This window comes from Cupressus sempervirens, chromosome 9 (genome assembly GCF_028749045.1).
Source record: "Cupressus sempervirens isolate cs-2001-9-10 chromosome 9, ASM2874904v1, whole genome shotgun sequence".
NCBI lineage: Eukaryota > Viridiplantae > Streptophyta > Pinopsida > Cupressales > Cupressaceae > Cupressus > Cupressus sempervirens.
In genome coordinates this window covers 458,204,225-458,225,137 of record NC_143126.1, presented here as the reverse complement: position 1 = coordinate 458,225,137, position 20,913 = coordinate 458,204,225, and the positions used below count along the sequence as shown (strand labels likewise).

The window sequence follows — 20,913 nt, the reverse complement described above, 5'->3', positions numbered from 1 at the left end:
AGGTTTAATGTCTCACCAACATAAAAAAATCCACTAAAATGATGAAACCCCATTAAAACCCTTATGATTTGTAGCTCCACTCAAAAGCATGCATAAACTCATATATATATAATTTAAGATAAAAATTTAATGAGTATAACCAGTAAAATAAATTATTTATATATATATTCGAACTCTCTCCTCAGATATTACCAATGTAAAATCTTTAAAGTAGTATAAGGCAAATACAAACAAAAAAAGAGTGTAAGCCACAATAATTACACTACTGCTGTGAATAACAACGCACAATTTCCATGCTGAATTGATACAATGCCGGCCATTGCGAGTGTTAATCTCAATATAAGGACACTCTGTAGAGAGGGTCGTTTGAAAGAAGCCATGCATATCTTGCTTACTGCACCAATTGCAACAGTTGATTCGTCTACCTATCTTCATCTTTTGCAGAGCTGCATTGGCAAGAATGCCCTTCCTCAGGGTAAACGAATCCATTCTCACATCAATAGCAGGGGATTGACATTTGCCACACACACGATTATACAAAATAAACTCATTGACATGTACATCAAGTGTGGAAGTTTGCTGGATGTTGACAAAGTTTTCGACCACTTAGCCGAACCAAACATCTTCTCATGGAATATGATAATTACAGCTCACAGAAGACATGGGTTTTTTCAAGAGGCATTCTCATTGTTTCGCCAAATGCAGAGAGCAGTCACCCAACCAGACCAGTTCACATTTACTGGCATCCTTCCTGCTTGTGCCAAAATGGGAGCTTTGGAACAGGGTATGGAGATTCATCGAAAAATAGTAGAAAGCAATTTTTTGTCAGACAGCGTTGTCGTGAATGCTCTGATGGACATGTATTCGAAATGCGGAAGGATACTGTATGCGCACAAATTGTTTGACAAAATGGCTGCGCGAAATGTAGTCTCATGGACTGCGATTATTGCTGGATATGCACAAAATGGATTTGTTGAGTTGGCGTTGGATGTTTTTAAGAAAATGCAATTAGCTGGTGTAAAACCAAACTTAGCAACATTTACAAGCGTCCTCCCAGCTTGTGCCAAACTTGGAGCCTTAGAACAGGGTATAAGTATCCATCAACAAATAAGTGAGCACAGGATTATCTCCGATATTGTACTTGCGAATGCCCTAATAAATATGTACGCAAAATGTGGAAGTGTATTGCAAGCGCGTGAGCTATTTGACAAAATGCCTCGTCCAGATGTGGTGTCATGGACCGGGATGATTGCAGGATATGCAATGCATGGCTATAGCAAGGATGCCGTCAAGCTCTTTGAACTAATGAAACGTTCTGGAACCAAACCAGACCATATAAGCTTTGTTTGTGTTTTATTGGCATGCATCCATGCAGGTTTAGTGGATATGGGTTGTAAATACTTTGATCAGATTAGTGACCCTTATTGCATTGTTCCTACAATAGACCATTATGCATGCATGATTGACATTCTTGGTCGTGCTGGCTGTCTTGAGGAATCCCTAAACTTCATCATCAAAATGCCAATGAAACCAGATGTGGCTGTGTGGATGTCTTTTCTTAGCACTTGTAGAGCACATAAGAATATAGGCCTGGGAGAATTTGCGACAATGTTTCTTTGTGATTTGGATCCTCAAAGTTCTGCACCTCGTGTTCTTTTGTCGAACATTTATGCCGAACTGAACAGGTGGGATGATGTTCGAAAGGTAAGGAAGTTAATGAAAGATAGAGAAATTAGTAAGAGACCTGGATGTAGTTGGATTGAAGTCCACCAAAAGGTACACGCCTTTCATGCAGGAGACAGGTCACACCCTCAGACAAGGGATATATATGCAAAGTTAGATAGTTTGTCTTGGAAAATGAAGGCAGACGGTTATATTCCAGATACAAGACCTGTATTGAATGATGTGGAAGAGGAGGATAAGGAATTCCTTGTCTGCCATCATAGTGAGAAGTTGGCAATTGCATTTGGGTTGTTAAACACGTCCCCTAGAACACCCATTAGAGTTGTCAAGAATCTTCGTGTATGTGCTGATTGCCACACTGCAATCAAGTATATCTCCAAGATTGTTGTGAGAGAAATATTTCTGCGGGATGCAAACCGTTTCCATCATTTCAAACTTGGACAATGTTCTTGTGGAGATTATTGGTGATTCTAAGAGAAGCTAATTCATAAATATATGTACCCACTACAATAAGGTCCTTGTGGGTCAGACTTGCAGCCTTAAGAAGGAATCCGGTTCAATTTCCATTTTCTACAAAATGTTGTGTTTCTGATTGTTTGAAGGACTAAACGATGTTTCTCTCTTGCTGAAATGATTACACATTCGCATGACAGTCTGATGAGGTATCTGTATTTGATAATGTCCTATTTATAATACATGGAGGGGTCATAATATAGAACTGTTATTAGGAATCTTGCACACCTCTGTACTGAAAATGGAGGAGGCTGAAGAATGGGTAAAATATGAAAGTAGTGTGCTTGAAGGGAACAGAACGCTGATCACCTAACAAAAAATGCAAGAGAAGGTCTTGTTACTCAACTAGATAAGGTGAGGTTAGCACCTTTTTGTCCAATAGATGTCAATAACTTTATGCTGCCGGTTTCTGCTAGTAAAGCCCCCATCCTGGTAGGGGTACTTTTGGGTAAGAGGACGGCCCTGCATACAGCTTGGGCTCTTCCTGGGTGCCTGGGTTTGCCATGGCTCCTCCTGTGAAGAACCCACAGCAATCCCAGACACCCAGTAAGTCTGAAGGGCTGTACCCAGGCATACTTCCATTCATTAAAAACCTCAATTTCTCTCTTCATAACTTTGTGACAGCATTTTGTACCATAAAATGCCAGCAAGCAAGCAATTACATACCATTTCAGTTGCGTTTGTGAGCTATACCTATGAACAAGGGGTTAGTAAACATTATATCAGTATTAATGAGATTGATTTCAGTTAATTTACATTATGCACAAGTAGCAGCTGTTTATTCATGTTTTGTGGAATTACTTTCCTTATGTTGTTAATGGTTAATCATTTTGCCAAATGTTTGAAAAATGAAATTGAACCAGCCTCTGCACTTGACACAGATAGTGGGAGTGGCTATCCAATTATTTGTGGTCAAATGAAATTTAACCAAATGTTGAAGTGAAAATGCAGTTGCATTTCACATTCCATGATATTGTAAGGCTGGCTCTGTGTTACGAAAGAAATCTTCCCTGAGATAAATTTGCAGCTTTTCAAAGACATCATTTTTCCTCAACATTTTGCCTAGCAATCAATTAGTTGTCCAAATCAGCATGCACAAAAGAATGGCATAGAATGACACAGAACAAAGATTCCATAGATATATGCATCTATCTTTTCCTACATATATATATATTTTACTATTAAAGGTTCGTAAAGATTTATATTTTGATGGTTAACATTTCCTTCCACAATGAATTATTTGCAGGTATCTTTGTAAGATATTCTTTCAAATCCTTCATTTTCTATTTTGCGCTCCTGTGTGGTTGTCCATCTCCATCTAGCATTTCCACACCATAGGGGAATTCAAACAATGTTTAATATACTTTTCCTCAAGTAAGCAATGTACTTCTTTTATTGTTTTGTTTGGTAATTAGGATCATCGTTTTCTTCTCTTATTCTTATTATCAATTGACATGCTTTCAAAGCTTGTAAAAGAGCTAATAAAATTGGTTGGGTCTTACACAAGGCCAATGAATATGGTACACAAAATTCTAACTTCCTTGGCTTTGTAGAGAGCACTTTCGTATAGAAGAATGTGTACAACCAAAGGAACACCAATACATTTTAACTGATGCCAAGGAGGTCGATAACCATGGTAAGTCGAATCATGGCATTCTCATTAGCTTTAATCATAGCATTGCCGTTTGGTCAATATAGAAAATTGAGATTCAATGGCATGTTGTATATATGGACAACTTAGCCTAGAACTGTTTCTTTGTTTTACAAATTTTAAAGGTGTTGCACTTTTGGTTGTATAGCTTAAAAGCACGTACCCAATGTCAATGTTTTGATTAGAATACCTTTCTGTCCAGCCTATGTGACTATAGAGAGCACCGCTATGAGTCTGATCATATTTATCTCTATTGCAACACTTCCAGATAGCAGCCTCTGTTGACCTTAAAGTTCAAATCTTGCTTATGATCATATAAAATGTCTGGACTAGCAAGTCACTCTCGCTCTCCAGGTTTGCAAATCTGTTGATTTTTTTTACTATGAGTATCTTTCCTATTATAAATTCTGCTTTTTAATTAATTTAACAATTATGAAGCATTGTGCAGGGAAAATTGTGAGTAATTTGGAAATTCAGAGGTCTCTTCTGACCTGGCGAATTGCTTTCAACATAGCAAGCTACATGGTTTATTGTTATTTATTTAATTATTTCATGCTTATCAAAAAACATTAATAGTTGTTGCATTGCAATTTTAGACTTTTAGCAACTATTGCTACACTATCTTCTTTGTACAATATTAGTATTTGACTCTTGTTCTTTTTGGTTGTTATATTTATATAATGCTCAAACAACATTGATATCCTACCAAAATGTATAATGGCTTCCTACCAGTGAATGGAAGTCAACCTTGACCTTCACTCTAAGTTGGAAAGATAATTGATTGTTGTTGTGCTACTTTTTAAATCTCAAAACAATTTGTTAAATTCTTTGCATGCTAACGTACATCTATTCCTGCTTATGCAGCTCACCTTCTACATTGGTAACATGTTGGGAAGACCTGCACACATTTACTATTCCATAGGTAGGCAATATGATTTGTCTTGCATTGTCCTCTTCATATGATTGGGATCATCTGCTTTTAAGAATCTATCAGATGCTTTGAATACTGATTTCATCTCTATTGTTTGCTCAGCTAGCTTTTTTGCATTGCAGAGGAGTTTAAAGAAACTGCACACATGTACTTTGGTCTAGGCTAGTTTCTCTTGCATTGTCCTTTTAATATTGATCTGTTTGAGGGATCATATTGTTCAGGAGGCTGGACCTATACTCTGTCCAATGCACACAAGAATGCCAACGTAGATCAACAAGCATAACGTCTTGATATATTGCTTTCACCATTGCTGTTATTTTTATTAAAAAAGGAACCTGCCAAGATGCATGACGGCAAATATTAGTTGCTAACTCTGTTTGTTAGCATTTTTTATTTTCACCATAATAAAAAATTTCAATTTGTTTGCCTCAATAAGTGGTCACAGGCAAAAAAATCTGTTTTTCTAGTATGCAATTTTCTTTTTCTCTTTTTCCTGGAAAATGATTAAATCCAGTTTTGTGAAATGTATGGTGAATTTTGTCGGGAAGAAAGCCAAATTCTGCATTGTTTAAAAGGACAGAAAATTCACTTCCAATGGTGGTAATTTTTTTCATGTTATCTCACATTCTTGTTTCTAAATAAAAATCACAGGTGACATTGAACATGGAGAACATGGTTTTAAGGGCCAGATGATTCCTAGAATGCCATGCAATAAGAGTCACGAATCAATCTAGAGGAAGATCTGTCTGCTTTACTTAAATGCTTTGACATTAATACACTCAGTTCCTTGCATTGGGGCATATCTTCAGACCATGAAGAAATTTTGATCATATATTGATTAATGATTATGATAAATTCTTTCAATATGCTTCATGATTTTCCAATTTATGCTTGCAAGATATAGTGTCAGGTATATAAATGATGTAGTTCAATGGGTTTAGATGTTGTACACATACTTTTACCTAGCCAGGCGATGTAGTTTCTCTTTCATTATCCTGTTCAATGTGATGTGACCAAAATTGTCCAGTAAGCTAGATACATAACATTTTAACCAAAACAATGTTAGAAATATTGCATTGCCTTTCTTGGTAAAAATAAATGTGTATTTTGAAAAGATTTAAGGGCCTGATACCTCCGCAATCCTTAATTGTTGATAGTTTGAGGCAGTGAGTTTCTTCATAAAACTGGATTTACAACTACTTTACAAAATGAGCAAAATTGCACATAGGTTAGCCAAAGTGAAAAGGGTCCCTAGATTAGCAGTGGACTGTCATGTGGTGGGCATAAGACTGAATAGATTGTGCATTTTTCACTCTCCAATAACAATCAGAAAGGCCATTGACATTCACTACCAATCTCAATCTCACAGCATTAAATAAAGAGGGCTAGTTGGAGGAGTAACTGCACTTTCTGCTTACTACATGGTGCCCCCTTGAAGACTTTTAAAAATAAGGTTATTAGCATACATGTCAAGTGCAGAAGTAGGCAGTCACACGGTTCAGAAAATGCAATGAACAGGCCTGCAACCCAATCAGTTCACATTTTCCAACATACTTTTTGCCTGTGCCAAAATGGGTGTTTTGGAACGGGGTATGAACTTCCATCAAAACATAAAGAATAGAGGCATTCTGTCAGATGGCATAGTTGCAACTGCCTTGGTACACATGTATGCAAAATGTATAAGCATGCAGAAGGCACCTGAACTGTTTTGCACTATTCTGTTTGAAAATTCTGCAGCTTTAAGGGATTTTCAAGAAATGTGACCTCATGGAATGTAATAATTTCAAGATACACACAAATAGACTTTCTTAGTAACGCTTTACCAAATTTCAAGAAAATGTGATTGGCTGGTGGAAAACCAGATGTTCCGACTTCCAACCTTTGCCAGCATCTTCACAGCCTCTGTGAAAAATGGTACCTTTTAAATAGGATATAAATGTCCATGAAAGAAAAACAGAAGGGAAATTTTGATTTTGTATTGTAGTTACAAGTGCCCTGACAGAAATGTATGCAAAATGTGGAGGTATACGCAAGACAAATGAACTGTTTGACAAATGCACCAAACCTAAGTTGCCGGTTCAGGTTCGGTTCCAAGTTCGAAGTTCGAGAACCAGTTCGCAAGTTCGTCAAAATTTTGGAAAGTGGTTTGGGTTCATTAGTAGAAAAACTTGTAAAATTATAAATAAATAAATAAATAAATATACACACACACATATTTATGAAGCATGAGTTAAATTAGAATGTAGCATAGTAGCATAAACACATTTAAACAACAAAAACATCATAAACAGTTAAACTTGTAATCATAGAGATCAGACCGTCATATAGTTCAATCAACTTCAACATCAAAGATTCAAAACATTTGACAAAATACCCTGTTTGGAAACATAAAATGACAATGAGAGGCCACCGGAAGCAATTCATAACAACTTTTAGGGTTGTGGACACCAAAAAGCATTTAATTTTTGCCCAAAAAAGCACTTTCCAACCGTCCGCGGGGCTTGGTTTGCTGCGGGTTTGAACTTTTCGGTGCTGGTTCGCCCAATCGAAACCACAGGGCAAAAATAGTACCCTGTTCGAACCAAGTCTGGTTCAAACTTTTCTGGGTGCGGAGGGAGGGTGAGGTACCTGTGCAACTTAGCACCAAACAAATGCTAGAATTGCAGGATATATTTAAAATGGGAATAGGTTGTGTACATCCATCAAAGCATAAATGAAAGTGGAATTTTGTAAGTAGTAGTTGTTGGAAGTGCGGTTTCCAAGCGCCACAGTTTTCACAAGAACTTATGCCCAAATATTCAATAAAGAGGAATATCTGCACAAAAATCCTCGCTGAATAATTTTGAATTTTGATAAATCTTCTTATTAGCTCATATTGTATGGATGATATTTGAAGTTTCTTGTAGGTTCCTATGGCATTCACTAAGGAGATTGAAGTATTCGAAGCTGTGAACTGCAGATACATTTAAGAGGCCTTGGAATGCATGTACATTGTTCTATTCAATATGTTCGGCAGAAATTTGAGTAGTTGCTTTCAATTCACCCACACACACACATGCATGCACGTACGAGTGTGTGTGTGTGTGTGTGCATGCGCACATGTGTGCACATACATATTTGGAAAACTTTAAACAATTATTTAATATATATGTGCATCAACATACTTATTAAGTACACAGGTAAAAACATATGCATCATATATATACAGTCTCAACATCATTGCCTATACAAAACATATTAATCATAACAGTGCAAGAACAACTACATTGTCTACGTGGGTAAAGCTGCATCCACACTACATAGCTCTTTTATTCTGTTTTTTATATTATTCATTTTCATCATGCAGATTTGCTTGAACGAGGATGAAAGAGATGTGTATGGATTCTTTTTAACACCTAGAAAGATTAGCATCTTTGTTTTGTATATATATACTACGTATCCTACGTTCTTGCCCTATAATTTCTGCAGATTATAATGTTTGTTACTTGGCAAATGAGCTAATGAGCATGTTTTTCAGTGTATGTACTGCTGAAAGTGTAATTCATTAATACACACACACACACAAAGCTTGTCAGCAGACATCACATACTACTCTTTTTTACATTGACCTTTTTCCAAAAGTTTGTACATTAGATGCATGCAATGTAAATATGTAATGGAACCTTACATTGAGACGCATTTGCTTCTTATTGTAGCAAATGCACCCTTCTTTTCTTTAGGTGTAGAAATATGAGGTACCTCTGTCTCGAATTGAACAGCTCAACGGATTTAAAATTGCAATCCTTCACAAAGGGATATAAAGTAGAAAACACTTTAGCATTCAAGCAGTTCTCAAAGCCATAGAGGATAAAACAATTGAAATAAATGATCTAAATCTAAACAACGAGACTAGTGCAAACTTAACATTCTTTGACTACTTTTTTTGTTTCGTTTTCCAAGGTTCATAGTATTAATTGAGTTCTAAAAGTGAATATGTTGATCTTGTAAAAAGTCTGTCTGTGTAGCAATTTTTTGATTATCTACCATTTGATGTTGTGGATGCATTTTACTTGTTAAAGGTATGGTGCTCGTCATGTGTGCTTGCATTTTGACAGTGCAACATCTTGCTAGCAAGATGCTTACATTAGTCATTGTCTAGATATAAGCAGATGTTGCCTTTAATTGTAAAAAATGCAAAATGTATACACAAATGTTTGCCTTGGTGAAAAGATATCTTTAATGGTTGCCTTCAAACATTTGACCAATTAGGAATGCAAGATCTTGGCGTAAATGCTGATTGCTTTGATGACGATGATGGGCTGCCCATGCTTATTGCAGCATTGCTGGACCGGTTGCAAGAACTGTAAAAGTGTACAAAATTTGGAAAAATCATTGCACAGATGCTGTAAGAACTTGTCTTTCTATCTACATTTAGATCACCTGACATTTGCTTACTCTGTTCTCTCAAAACTGCAAGTGTAGGACAAAGTAACATAATATTTTTGATTGGCTTTTCTATCTTGCAATCTTTGCAGTCCATCTGATAACATATTTTTATTGAGAAGTTTTGTTAAACAGTTCATATTATGTAATGTTAGAATTTGTACTGCCATTCTTGCTTATGTCAAGCTCGTAGCAAATCAAAGGAGGCAAGTTCGAAAGAAGCTGAGGAATCATACAAAGAACTAGTGAAGGAAATAGTGCTTTGGATGAGACTGAAGATGAGCTAACTGTTGAAGCAATTCAGAAGAGAAAACGAGACGAAGAGCACAATGCCTGTAATGAGGACATGTTCATTGGCATGCTTATCAGTCTTAAGTTGATTTGGAACTTGGTTTCCATCAGCCTTGTTTGAAACTGCTCTTCAAATGATCTGACTTGATTAGTACTTTAATAGTTGTATATTTTAGTTTGTGTTACATTTGGAACAAAGAAAAATAATCATGAATAAGCTAGATTGTTTACGAAGTCCATGTGCTGGTTTGTTGCCATTCTGTTTTCAGTTTGTGTTATTTATTTGAAATGACATTTGAATTGAAATATGCTTGCTCCTATCACCACCTCAACAATTTCAATATGTACTGCTAAAATTATTAGTGCTATTTGTAACACAAAATTTCTATTGCATAAATCTCTCTTTGGTGCATTTTCTCTATGCTGGCCGTTTTGGGCTGTGCCAGGGACTCCATCTGTAATGCAACCCTTTATTTAGTGAGCTTTGTAGAGTTGTGAGGCTTTTGTTTAGTTTAGTTTGAGGTAAAGTCTTAGTATCTTTAGAAGTAAAAAAGAACATAAACCACCCCAAGTATTGGGGTAATTATAAGGCAAACTGGACTAAGCTTCTAAAGGATTTTTAGACTTAGACTTTGGTGGTGCCTTTAGAGGAAACAAACATTTTACTGGCATTGGTGCAATTTTGCAATGATAAGGGATGTTTTGATAAAAGTGGGTCCTTTTTCTTGACTGAAAATGAGCAATTGTAGTTGGAGAACTTTCCTTGACTAAGTTGATTTTGAAGCACTTATTGGTCACACATTCAAAGGGCATGTGGTAAGTTATGTACCTTGACCTTGTTCTCCTTGAAAGATGGTTCTTTGCATGGTTAAAAATCTCGTTCTTTGCCACTTATTGGTGAGGCAAAAAAAAGTTTTCTCGGCAATTATCAGTAACTTCTTGGGAAAATATTAGGAATTTAAAAAATGACAAAAGATTAATTAAACATGTATTTTTTGCAAAATTCAATAACTAGATGCATCTAATGAGTTAGTAAATGAGTAAACAAACTAAACAATCTGATCTAGAATCTAGATATATTTAAATGCAATAAGTAACAAAATCTCATCCTCATGTGGAATGCCAATGTGGTTAGAGACTCTGAAATCTGAAGTAAACTACAAACAACAAATTGTCTTTGTAAAATGATAAGCAAATACAAATGTCAAGTACAATATGAAACTAGTCTACATCTTCCTCTTCCCCTTCCCAGTAGCTCTAGTAAAAATTATGGGAGGGGGAGAGGGTCTAGCAGCTCTAACCCTAGCAATCTTGTGATGTAGATGGTGTTGGTGTTGGGGTCGATGCTGGCACTGGCAATGACTCATCATCTGAATTCTTACTATCTCATCCTCACTGTCAATTTCCTCGCTCTCACTGCCCTCCTCTTGAATGTCATCTAGTCCCAATGCAAAACCCTCCTCCTCCATAGCTTGCCTCTCTAAATCATATATGTCATCCTCTGTGAACAATGGAGGTTGTTCTTGTGCTTACCAATCACCATAAGAATCGATGTCATCCAGATCAAGTGGTTCAATTGGTGACGACTCTACCTTTCTTATGCGTAATTTAAGGTTATATTGCACAAAGACAAGGTCATTTAGGCATTTTTGTCCAACTTGTTCCTCTTCTTTGTGTGAATGGCTTTAAATAAGCTCCAATTACGCTCAGAACTAGATGAGCTGCATGGCTGACATAAGATGTGAAAGGCAAGTTTTTTGCATAGTTGGGACATTTCCACCCTAATTTTGCCACCAAGCATCTGCAAGATTTATATTAAAGAGTTATAAAGCAAGGTGAGAACAATATTAAAGAGTTAGAAAGCAAGGTGAGAACAATTTTTTGTAGCTTAGTATTTATCTACTTATCATGCATGTAAAAGACTCCAAATTCCAAATATTGTACCTAGGGTTTGAGTGTTTTTACCTCTCTTTGCCATGTCTGAGGAGAACAACTTGCCCATTGCATTTTGATGCACTTCCAACTCAGCCACAATGAGGTCCCCCGCCTCAATGTCAAGTACCATCCTCTGCATCTATTCACTGAAGCCCTCCATGACCTCTCCATTGGGATTCCTGTACAATGGAGAGAAGTGAAGACGAGGGTTGAGAAAATAGCACGCCACATGAATGGGTTGGTGGAGCTGATTTCTCCACCTCCTATCAATAATTTCCCATACGGGCTCAAATTTTAGGTTGTTCCCCCTGTATTTATTTCTTACAGCTTCTTTGCCCCTATCCATGGCCTTATAAAAGGACCCCATTGGGGTTTGTTTCCCATCTACCAAGCGGAGAACTTTAACCAAGGGTTTCACCACCTACAATTGAAATGTAGAAAACGATCATCATTAATTAGAGAGTAGGGTTATAAATTAATAATGAAAGACTTAATTCTTGAATACAAAGAATTAAATCTTTAACTTTTGAAGTTTTCAAGTTACCTCCACAATTTTCGTAGCTAGATAAACCAGTGGCTATCAAAGACAATGCATGCAACACTTTGTCCATCAGGCTTCTTTGAATAACTTGACTCTAGCCATGGTGGACTCACAAACATTTGCCTCAAAGGATTCATAGAAAAAAGAACACTTTGTAACATTAAGAAAATCGTTGCAAAATCTTGTGACCGTGGGTCTAATCAAATCCTTCTCATGGGAGAAGTCTCTCATCAAGTGAAGAACCCAAGGGTGATTGTAGATATATTTTGTTATCTTTCTTACATCCTCTACAATTGGTCTCACCCAATCCAACTTCTCTATATCCTTTAGAAAAAAGGTCAATAACATGCATTGCACAAGGAGAACAAAAGAGTGTGTTATGCTTTTCTTGTAAGATCTTACCCGCTGCCACATATGCTACTGCATTGTTGGTTATTATTTGCACCACATTTTCAGCCCCAACCTCCATCACAACATTCTCTAGCATTAGAGCCAAAGTTTCAGCCGTCTTTACCTTGTTCAAGGCATCCAAGGATTTAAGAAAGATTATTTGATCCTTGTAAGAAACCAAATAATTGATGATGGTACGGTTTCTTCCATCTGTCCATCCATCTGAAAGTATAGTGCAGCCATACTATTTTCATTGTAATTTTTGTTCTTCAACCACATCTTTAACTCTAGAAACATCTTTGAGCAATTTACAAGCACAAAATAAAAAATGACATTACGTACACAACTTTGATTAAAAAAATTACATTAAACAAAAATAACTAAATTGTAATTGTAAAAGTATTAAAATTTGAAACGAGTAAGCTAACCTACCACTCAAGTTTGTAGGAGTAGGTACCTTGTAGCCCTTTCTCGCTATTGCACAACCAATCACAAAATTTAGAAAGTATGGACTTGTTGCAACATTGAAGGGGATGTTAAAAAACCAAAAGTTGACACAGTGAATGTCAACTTGCCGATGCACATCATTGTTCCATCTAGTACCTTTTAGTGATGGTTGTGCTCTAGGTGTTTCTATGCACAAAAAAACCAATAAGAGAAGATTTATGTGGTTTACTGGAACCAATAGAAGAGGAAGATGAGTGTATGGTAGGTGCGTGGATCCGTGGGCCATGAAGAGAGCCCACTATGCCCTCAACTGTTGCTTCTTCATCAAGATTGACTGGGATTAGAGAACCAAATATTACGGCAATTCATGTGATTCGATTTAGCCTGGGCGATTTTTGCTGACTCGGTGAATTAGATCTCCAATTTTTTTGCTTGAATCACCATGAATCACCAATTTAGGTGATTTCTTCAAAAACCACCAAAAATTGCCAGAATTTGCCCAAAAAATTCGTTGTGCGACAACCATACTAGTCAACTCAAAAACATAAAAACATAAAAAAATACAAGCTTGAGGTAGAGATTTGTTTGTTCATTTTGTTGACAGGTAGACATACACTTCATGGATCTTCATCTTACATACATTTAAGATTTGATGTCATTGGTTTTATGGATCTTCGTCTAACATACACTTAAGATTTTATGTCATTGGTTTTATGGATCTTCATCTTACTTACATTTATGATTTGACAATATTTCTAATTCTGTATATCTATGTCATATGATCCTATGTTTTCTATCTACTTCAGCTACAATTTACATTTTACATATGTGATGGATTTATCCTTTATGTTCTTTGTTTATGTATGATAGCTTCTATTTGATGATGTTATAGTATTTCTAAGTTATATTCAATAAAGGGTGCATGAAATAAGTTTTAAATCGTGAAGATCTCTAAACTTAAAGAGTTTTTTCACTTTGCCGATTCGTAGACAATTTCGATTTGATTCAAAATTTGAGTCAGCCTTGCCGATTCCGAATTTTGGTTCTTTGACTTGGATACTTGGTTCGATTCATAGACGATTCCGATCCAATTCACAATTTGAGTCGGCCTTACCGATTCTGAGTTTTAGTTGACTGGGATACTTGGTCACAACTCACTACCACATCATTTCATTATGATCATTGGTTTAGCACAATCCAAAGTCCAAACTAATAATTGTGATTAAAAAATAATAAATGATTCTTAATGGAGACATGGCTTGTGATTCGGAAATGGCTAATTTAGCCCTTTCCCTTCTCAACTTCTCAAATTTTTGTCTTCTTGGGCATTGAGCAAGGCAAGCATCTCTCTTTTTATTTCCTTAGTGGTCGCATCACAAATTGAAATCTTTGTGTCACGCTTTTTTATACCAGCAAGGTGGTACTTCAAATGAGATATTATGCCACCACAAATTTGTTTTTCACATTTTATTCACATTATGCTATTATACTCGATTCCTTCGAAGCCATATTTCCATGCCTCGCCTCTAGCCCCTTTAGGGCGCGTGCCTACAAATCCAGATGGACATGCACCAATGGTGCCACTGACAGATGCTGCAGCTTAGCCAATTGTAGAAGAATGTATATTTTCCATTTAATGTAAAATCAACCTAGACATACAAAACACAAATTTAAGCCACAAATTCAAAAATTTAATAAAAATATTAAGGAACAAACTAAATTAGATTAAAACTTCAAATAAGTTTTAATACAACCTGAAACTTGAAAGAAAAAATACCATATATGTGTTAGGTTATGGAGTCATTAAGAAAACCATGATTGTTTTTGGAAAAATTGCAAAAACATGATGTTAAATCTTAGTCATTGCACTCTATAATGTGTAAAGAACATTGCAAATGGTATTCTAGAGATTCAATAAAGTTATATGCATCTAAGGCAAGAGAAAACATTTCTCAAAAGAAAAAGAATTTAGAAAACTTGTGAATCCGGATTTTCTTGAGGAAAGCTTCAAATCCATTACAAATTCACTAGCAATCGATCTATAATGCTGCCAAACACTATTTCTCTCCACAACCCTTTTCCTCTCTTCCAAGCACTCTATAATGAAAAAAAGAAAAGAAATGACACACCTTGTTGGGTGTCTCGTTTTGATAGTCGCCACCCATGAGAAAATAGTAAGTTATCATGGTAAGCAGGCAATATCTCAGCGATATATCACTAGTTTCTCAGTGGGAAGTTTGAAACTTGTCGGCCAAGAATCTGGCACGAATATCTTGAATTTTATAGCTGCCCTCAAAATCTCGCAAGAAGTTGGTATATCTGCCACTTCGCTATTTTGAACTATGGTTCTTTGTGTTGTTTCATTTAGAGAATGGTGATCATCCATGGAGTTAGTGTTTTGTGGTCCCTCTTCTCACACCCTGAGTGTGTTTGTGGCATTAATCTCTACAATAAGTACATTTAACAAAGGTGTTGGTGGGAAGGGATGTCGGAACTCAATTAGGGATTAAATTTTTAGTTTCGGTAGTTTTTGTTCATGCTATTAGATGTTTTGACTAGTTTTTGTGAAGCATGGTTGATAGCTGTATTTAAGTCAATTTTGTTTGGCTCTAATATATTTTGGTAATTCTCCTAGGTGAGGGTCCCTTTAGATTCACTCATAAATTTATAGAGAGAAAATTGAACTACAAAAATTAAAAAAGATGTACATAAAATAAGTTGTTGCTGGAATTGTTAAGAGCAAAGTTTTCTCTGATTTGTTCTTTTCAACCCAGTAGATTAAATTATCTCTTATTCTCGTGTTGTTGGGTTTTATTTTTTGAATGATAAAACTGATGTCCTTGTTTAGTGGGTTTCCCATTTATTTTCTATTGAGCTGTGGAAATTGGCTCTTTCCACAATTCACAATTTCGTTTCCCACATAGCCACCCCTTTCTGGCCACATTTTCCTTATGTAATGAAGCGACTAGGTGAGTTGTGGGACCAGTCTTTCCATTTGCTGAACACATTTGTACCTTGTTGTGCGCACATGAGTCTACATTCATGGGGGGAGTCCAATCGTGTGATTATGTTTCCATTTGGGGATCGCACTTTTGCGTAGTTGTAAAAATTGCCTGAATCACCGGTTTGGCGATTTGGTTCAGACCAGGCAATTTTTTTTGAATCGTGAATTGTCTCATCCAATTTTTTGGCATGAATCGCTTGAATCACCGATTTAGGCAATTCATGCCAAAAATCGCCTGAATCGGTCCTAAAAATCGGCCGTGGTAGCAAATAAAGTTGGCTTGATTAAAAAAAAAAACACGGTTTTTTTCTTTTCTTTTTGGTCTTTCCTCTTTGTTTTAACCCTAAAGGGCCTTCTAAATGTTAAGTATGAGTAGAAGAGAGGAAAAGTGAGAGAGAAGAAGAGAAAAGAAAAACCATAGGTTTCCAACCGGCAAGAAGGAAGAGCACCAAAGAGATCAAAAGTCCAGCTGGGGAGGCCATTAATTGCATTGGGAGCATGAAGGAGTCAATATCAACACTCAAATTATTTGCAACAGGTAAATGCTGATTTTTTTTTTTTGCATGTTAGTGTATTATGCATTTTTTGTTAAATTTTTTTAGTTTTCATTTGCAAATCTTGACTGTTTTTTAGTTTTATTGAATTGCAAACTATGGTTTGTTGTTTTGTAGCTTTTGTTTATTAGTTTCAAACTTTGATATTTTACATGAATTTTCTTATTGCAGCAGCCCTTTGCTTTCATTTTCCGCAATGGGTAAAAAAGATGAATGTTGGAAATACACCGAAGAGTTTCCTGGAAGAAACAAATTTCAAACGAAATGTATGTTTTGTAAAGAAATAAATTCTATAGGTATCTATAGATTCAAATACCACATTGCTGCTATACCTGGACATGATGTTACAATTTGCACTAAACAAACTGCTGAGGCAAAATGCACTTGTTTAGTGGCATTAGAAAAATTTGAACGAGAGAAATTGAATAAGAAAATGCAACTTGAAGGGTTAAGGGCTATTGACTCCCATGCTCCTATAGCCGCATCTGCATCTACATCTGCATTAGCTTCCGCATCCATAAGTTGTGTTGGAGAGGGTTCTTCCAGACCTCCTTTTCATTTTAGTTCTAGTGCTCATGCGAGTGTTAGTGCTAGTCGGTCTTATACTGAGATTGAGTCCAACTCCAACCTATTGTGGCCTAGAGTGCGAAAAAATAGAATGGATAGTTACTTTGTGCCCTGCACTACTCCTGGCTCACAACCCACACTTGAGGGCATGGGTTTGAATAAGGAGATTCATGATGCTGCTAGAAAAGAGATTTGCAAATTTTGGTACTTTTGCAACATTCCATTTGTTGCAGCCAGGTAATTGGTTCTTTTTTCTTTGTTTTCTTTAAGGTTAAACTTAAAAGTAAAACTTTAATTATATATCTACTTGTTTTATGATTCATTGATTAATCATAGATTCGCTTTACAAGCTTACATAATTATTTGACATCTAAATTTCTAATCATTATCTATTTGTGATAGGGCTCCTTATTGGCAAAACATGATAGACGCGGTTGGTATTTCTGGTCTGGGGTTTAAAGCCCCAACTGAGGTTGAGTTGAGTGGATACTTCTTGGATGATATGGTAGAGGATATGAGGGTTGAGCTTGAGGAGAACCGAAAAGAGTGGATCGAAAAGGGTTGCACCATCATGATTGATAGTTGGATAGATAGGAGGAGTAGAACACTCAATTTTCTTGGATCTTGTGGAGGTTATTGATCATTCTACTTTCCTACATACATAATTGTGAATTGTGATTGAATATATTATATTTCAAATTTTGATTTGTTGATTGCTAATTTGTTGATGATTCATTATCAAATCCATTGATGCTTCTGCTCATATAAAAAATGCCAGATACTTATGTGATGTTATTGAGGAAGTCATAGCAAAGGTGGGGAAACATGTGGTGCACAGCAAGTTATGTTGCTACAGGTAAACTTTTAACTTTTCAAGTTTTGAAAATAAATTTATTTGAATTTTGAACTTTTTCTAATTCTAAGTTTCCTAAGTTCTAACATGTTTGAATTTTTAATTAACTTAAAATTGTTGTAGGTAAACTTTTGATGGAGAAGCACACTTCCATATTTTGGTCCCCTTGTGCGACACACTACATTGACCTCATGTTGGAGGAAATTGGCAAGCTTGAGTGGGTCAAGTCATGTGTCGAAAGGGTGAAAAATATATGCAAGTTTATTTATAATCATTCATTTGTCCTTAGCACAATGAGGAAGTACACAGGAGGCAAGGAATTAGCTCGTCCAGGGATCACGAGGTTTGCCTCGAATTTCATCACACTGCAGTCCTTGTTGTCATTAAGGGATGATTTGAGGAGCATGTTTGTTGGGTGGGAGTGGATTTCATCTTCCTGTGCTACAACCACTATAGGGGTAGATGTGGTGAATTGCATATTTGATGATGATGGATTTTGGAAACCTGCTAAAGAAATCTTTAAGATAAATTTATTGCAATTTAACATTTTGTATTTTATAGTTTACTATTTAGTATTTAATATTGAATATTTAATTGTTTTATGATTTAGTTTAAGTGAAATTATTTTATATGTAAGTTTTGACTCAAATTTTCGTTTTACTTTATATGCAGGTCACTGAGCCCCTTGTATCTCTCCTACGAACTGCTGACGGGGAGAAGCCCTCTATGGACTACATATATGAGGGCATGGATAGGGCCAAGGAGACCATTAGAGCCTAGTATGCAGGAGTGCAGGAGAAGTATGCCACTATTTGGGATATCATTGATAGGAGATGACAGAATCAACTCCACTGACACCCATCCATGCAGGAACTTTTTGAATCTGGCATTTCGTTTCCGTCCTGACTTCAAAGCGGATTAGGAGGTTTTGACCGGCTTATATACAATGATCCAGAGGTTGAGTAGTGACGAGGATAACGCAGTTGCAATCATTGAGCTGGACAAGTTCAATAATAAAGAAGGGCCACTTTTCTCTAGCAAGATGGCCATAGATGCTCGAACAACAATACAGCTAGGTAAAAATTAAATAATATATTCATGAATCTAAAGTTTATGACTTATAAGTTGTGCATTTTAAATTTTAATTGTTTATGTAATTTTAAAGTTGTAAATGAGACTAATTGTTTTTGTTTTCCCTTATTTCAAATAGATGGTGGCAAATGTTTGGGCCCACAACCCCAAAACTTCAAAAAATTGCCATCCATATTCTGAGTCAGCCAAGTAGCGCTTTTGGATGTGAGTGCAGTTGGTCTATGTTCGAGCACATCCACTCAAAGAGGAGAAATAGGTTGACTGTGCAAAGGTTGAATGATCTTGTCTTTGTTCATTACAACCTTCGTCTTAAGATCAGACATATTTTGGGTGCTAACTCCTCTTTGATCATTTTGGAGGACATTGATCTAGAATCAGAGTGGCTCACAAAGGTTGTCGATCCAGTCTTCACTGAGGAAGATCGTGAGTGGGTTGACTAGGTGGATTTAGAGGCTGAGGATGTGGCCATGGCAGAGGAGGCAGCTAGAGCACGTTCAAGCACTTGTAGACGCACACACGCACGCATAGACACAAGCCGTAGCGATGTTGTTTGTGAGCCCATCTTACATGCGGGGGATATGGCTCGGCGGTCCTTTAGGACCTGATGGAGCCAAAATTTCTTGCTTTCCTTTTTTACTCAAAAAGTGCAGTAGGTCTTAGAAGCAGATTTCAAAAGGGGTTCAAATATTAAAGTGGGGCTGAGCATTTTTGAAAACTGTCTGATTAGGCAAAAAGCCCTGCCAGGAGTTCTAGTTTTCAAATTTCTTGAGTATGTGCTGAGCATACTATTTATGCTTGGTTAGTGTAGACTTAAAAGATGGGTAACCTCGAAATATTAAACCGACATCAAATACCAATAGCAGTTCATTTCAAGATTGCATAGCTCTTGAATTGGGACCTTCAACTTGCATTAATGGTGAGATTTCAACAAGGAGAAAGTTTACTAAATAATATCAGAATAACTACTACTTAAATGTTCCCAACAAATGTAGCAAAATGAAATGAGTACTGCATCTGAGACCACATACAGACACCATAGAATTCATTCATTTCAAGCAAGACAATGCAAATTTGCTGGCTTCTTTTATAATGCCATAGATTGGAGAGTCACAGTTACTGAATCTTCTAGTAAGGCACAAGATGATTACGTAAGTTCGGGTCAAGCCATTTCAAGCAATAGTAACCAGAATATTGTAATGTCAAGACTTTCTTCATTATTGAGACCTGACTCTAAGGAAGCAAGAAGAAATCAAGATGTAGTTGTTGACAGTGGGAACTTTACAGAATAGAGAAAGTTTACTTTTAGAAGATAAAAGGCAGCAGGCTAGATCACAGGTTTGGGCAATGCAAAACTTGAAATAGCACTTAAGCATGCACAATAGTAACAAAGGAGCTGAGTATCAGATTTTAACGTTAAGTGTCCCTTTTTTGAAGATGTTGTCGTGTTCAACCATTATAGCATCTGTATGAATAATGCACAGTGCCGGTAGCAATCCGATGTTGATGATAGTAGTGTGCAATAACAATGGTAATATTTCTGAAAGCCTTCATTGGTAAAGATGGCACATGGAAGTCATGATATATGCAATCCTTTGAATTGAATTTGCTCCTCAACATCAATGGCGTCCATAGGATCTTTTGGGTAAGTATTTCCCATAATAATTTTACTTGTATACTTATAGCGTTTTGTACATGTTTTGGCAGGTCAGATGCGGGGGTCATCACGTGTAGGAGAGGAGAAAATTATTTGCTTATCCAGCCAAGTCGACTTAAGACAATGATGGGATGATAATGTCTTTGCTGCCTAATCCACCATTGCATCCAGAAATCCATGATTCGGTTTCTTCTTTGAATAGCCAGAGGTTAAGAATGAAATATAAAAAAACTTCTATGTTCGGGATACTGCGTGGGGACACCAAAGTATCATGAATTAATTATTTAAAGCCGCCTCCTTTGATTATTGATATTTGTTTTGGACACCAAAGTAGTTAAAATTAGGTATCATGAAGGGGTGTGTCCATTCCTTACATACCTTTTTA

The 20,913-nt window shown here is 36.4% G+C and overlaps 1 protein-coding gene and 1 pseudogene across 2 annotated transcripts; both read left to right on the top strand.

Annotated features, from left to right (window-relative positions):
• The first annotated feature begins 227 nt into the window (after positions 1-227).
• On the top strand, positions 228-2,175 carry LOC149539308 (putative pentatricopeptide repeat-containing protein At3g13770, mitochondrial pseudogene; annotated as a pseudogene). The gene has a single exon (XR_016356219.1). The product of XR_016356219.1 is annotated as a putative pentatricopeptide repeat-containing protein At3g13770, mitochondrial pseudogene (transcript).
• Positions 2,176-3,442: 1,267 nt separating this feature from the next.
• LOC149539307 (uncharacterized) lies at positions 3,443-9,725 on the top strand. The gene is made up of 7 exons (XM_089800617.1): positions 3,443-3,570; positions 3,750-3,832; positions 4,050-4,201; positions 4,296-4,372; positions 4,712-4,769; positions 9,027-9,162; positions 9,387-9,725. Exons 3-6 carry the CDS (start codon positions 4,168-4,170, stop codon positions 9,122-9,124), a joined length of 267 nt encoding a protein of 88 aa, XP_089656743.1. The 5' UTR covers positions 3,443-3,570; positions 3,750-3,832; positions 4,050-4,167; the 3' UTR covers positions 9,125-9,162; positions 9,387-9,725.
• The last annotated feature ends 11,188 nt before the right edge of the window (positions 9,726-20,913 follow it).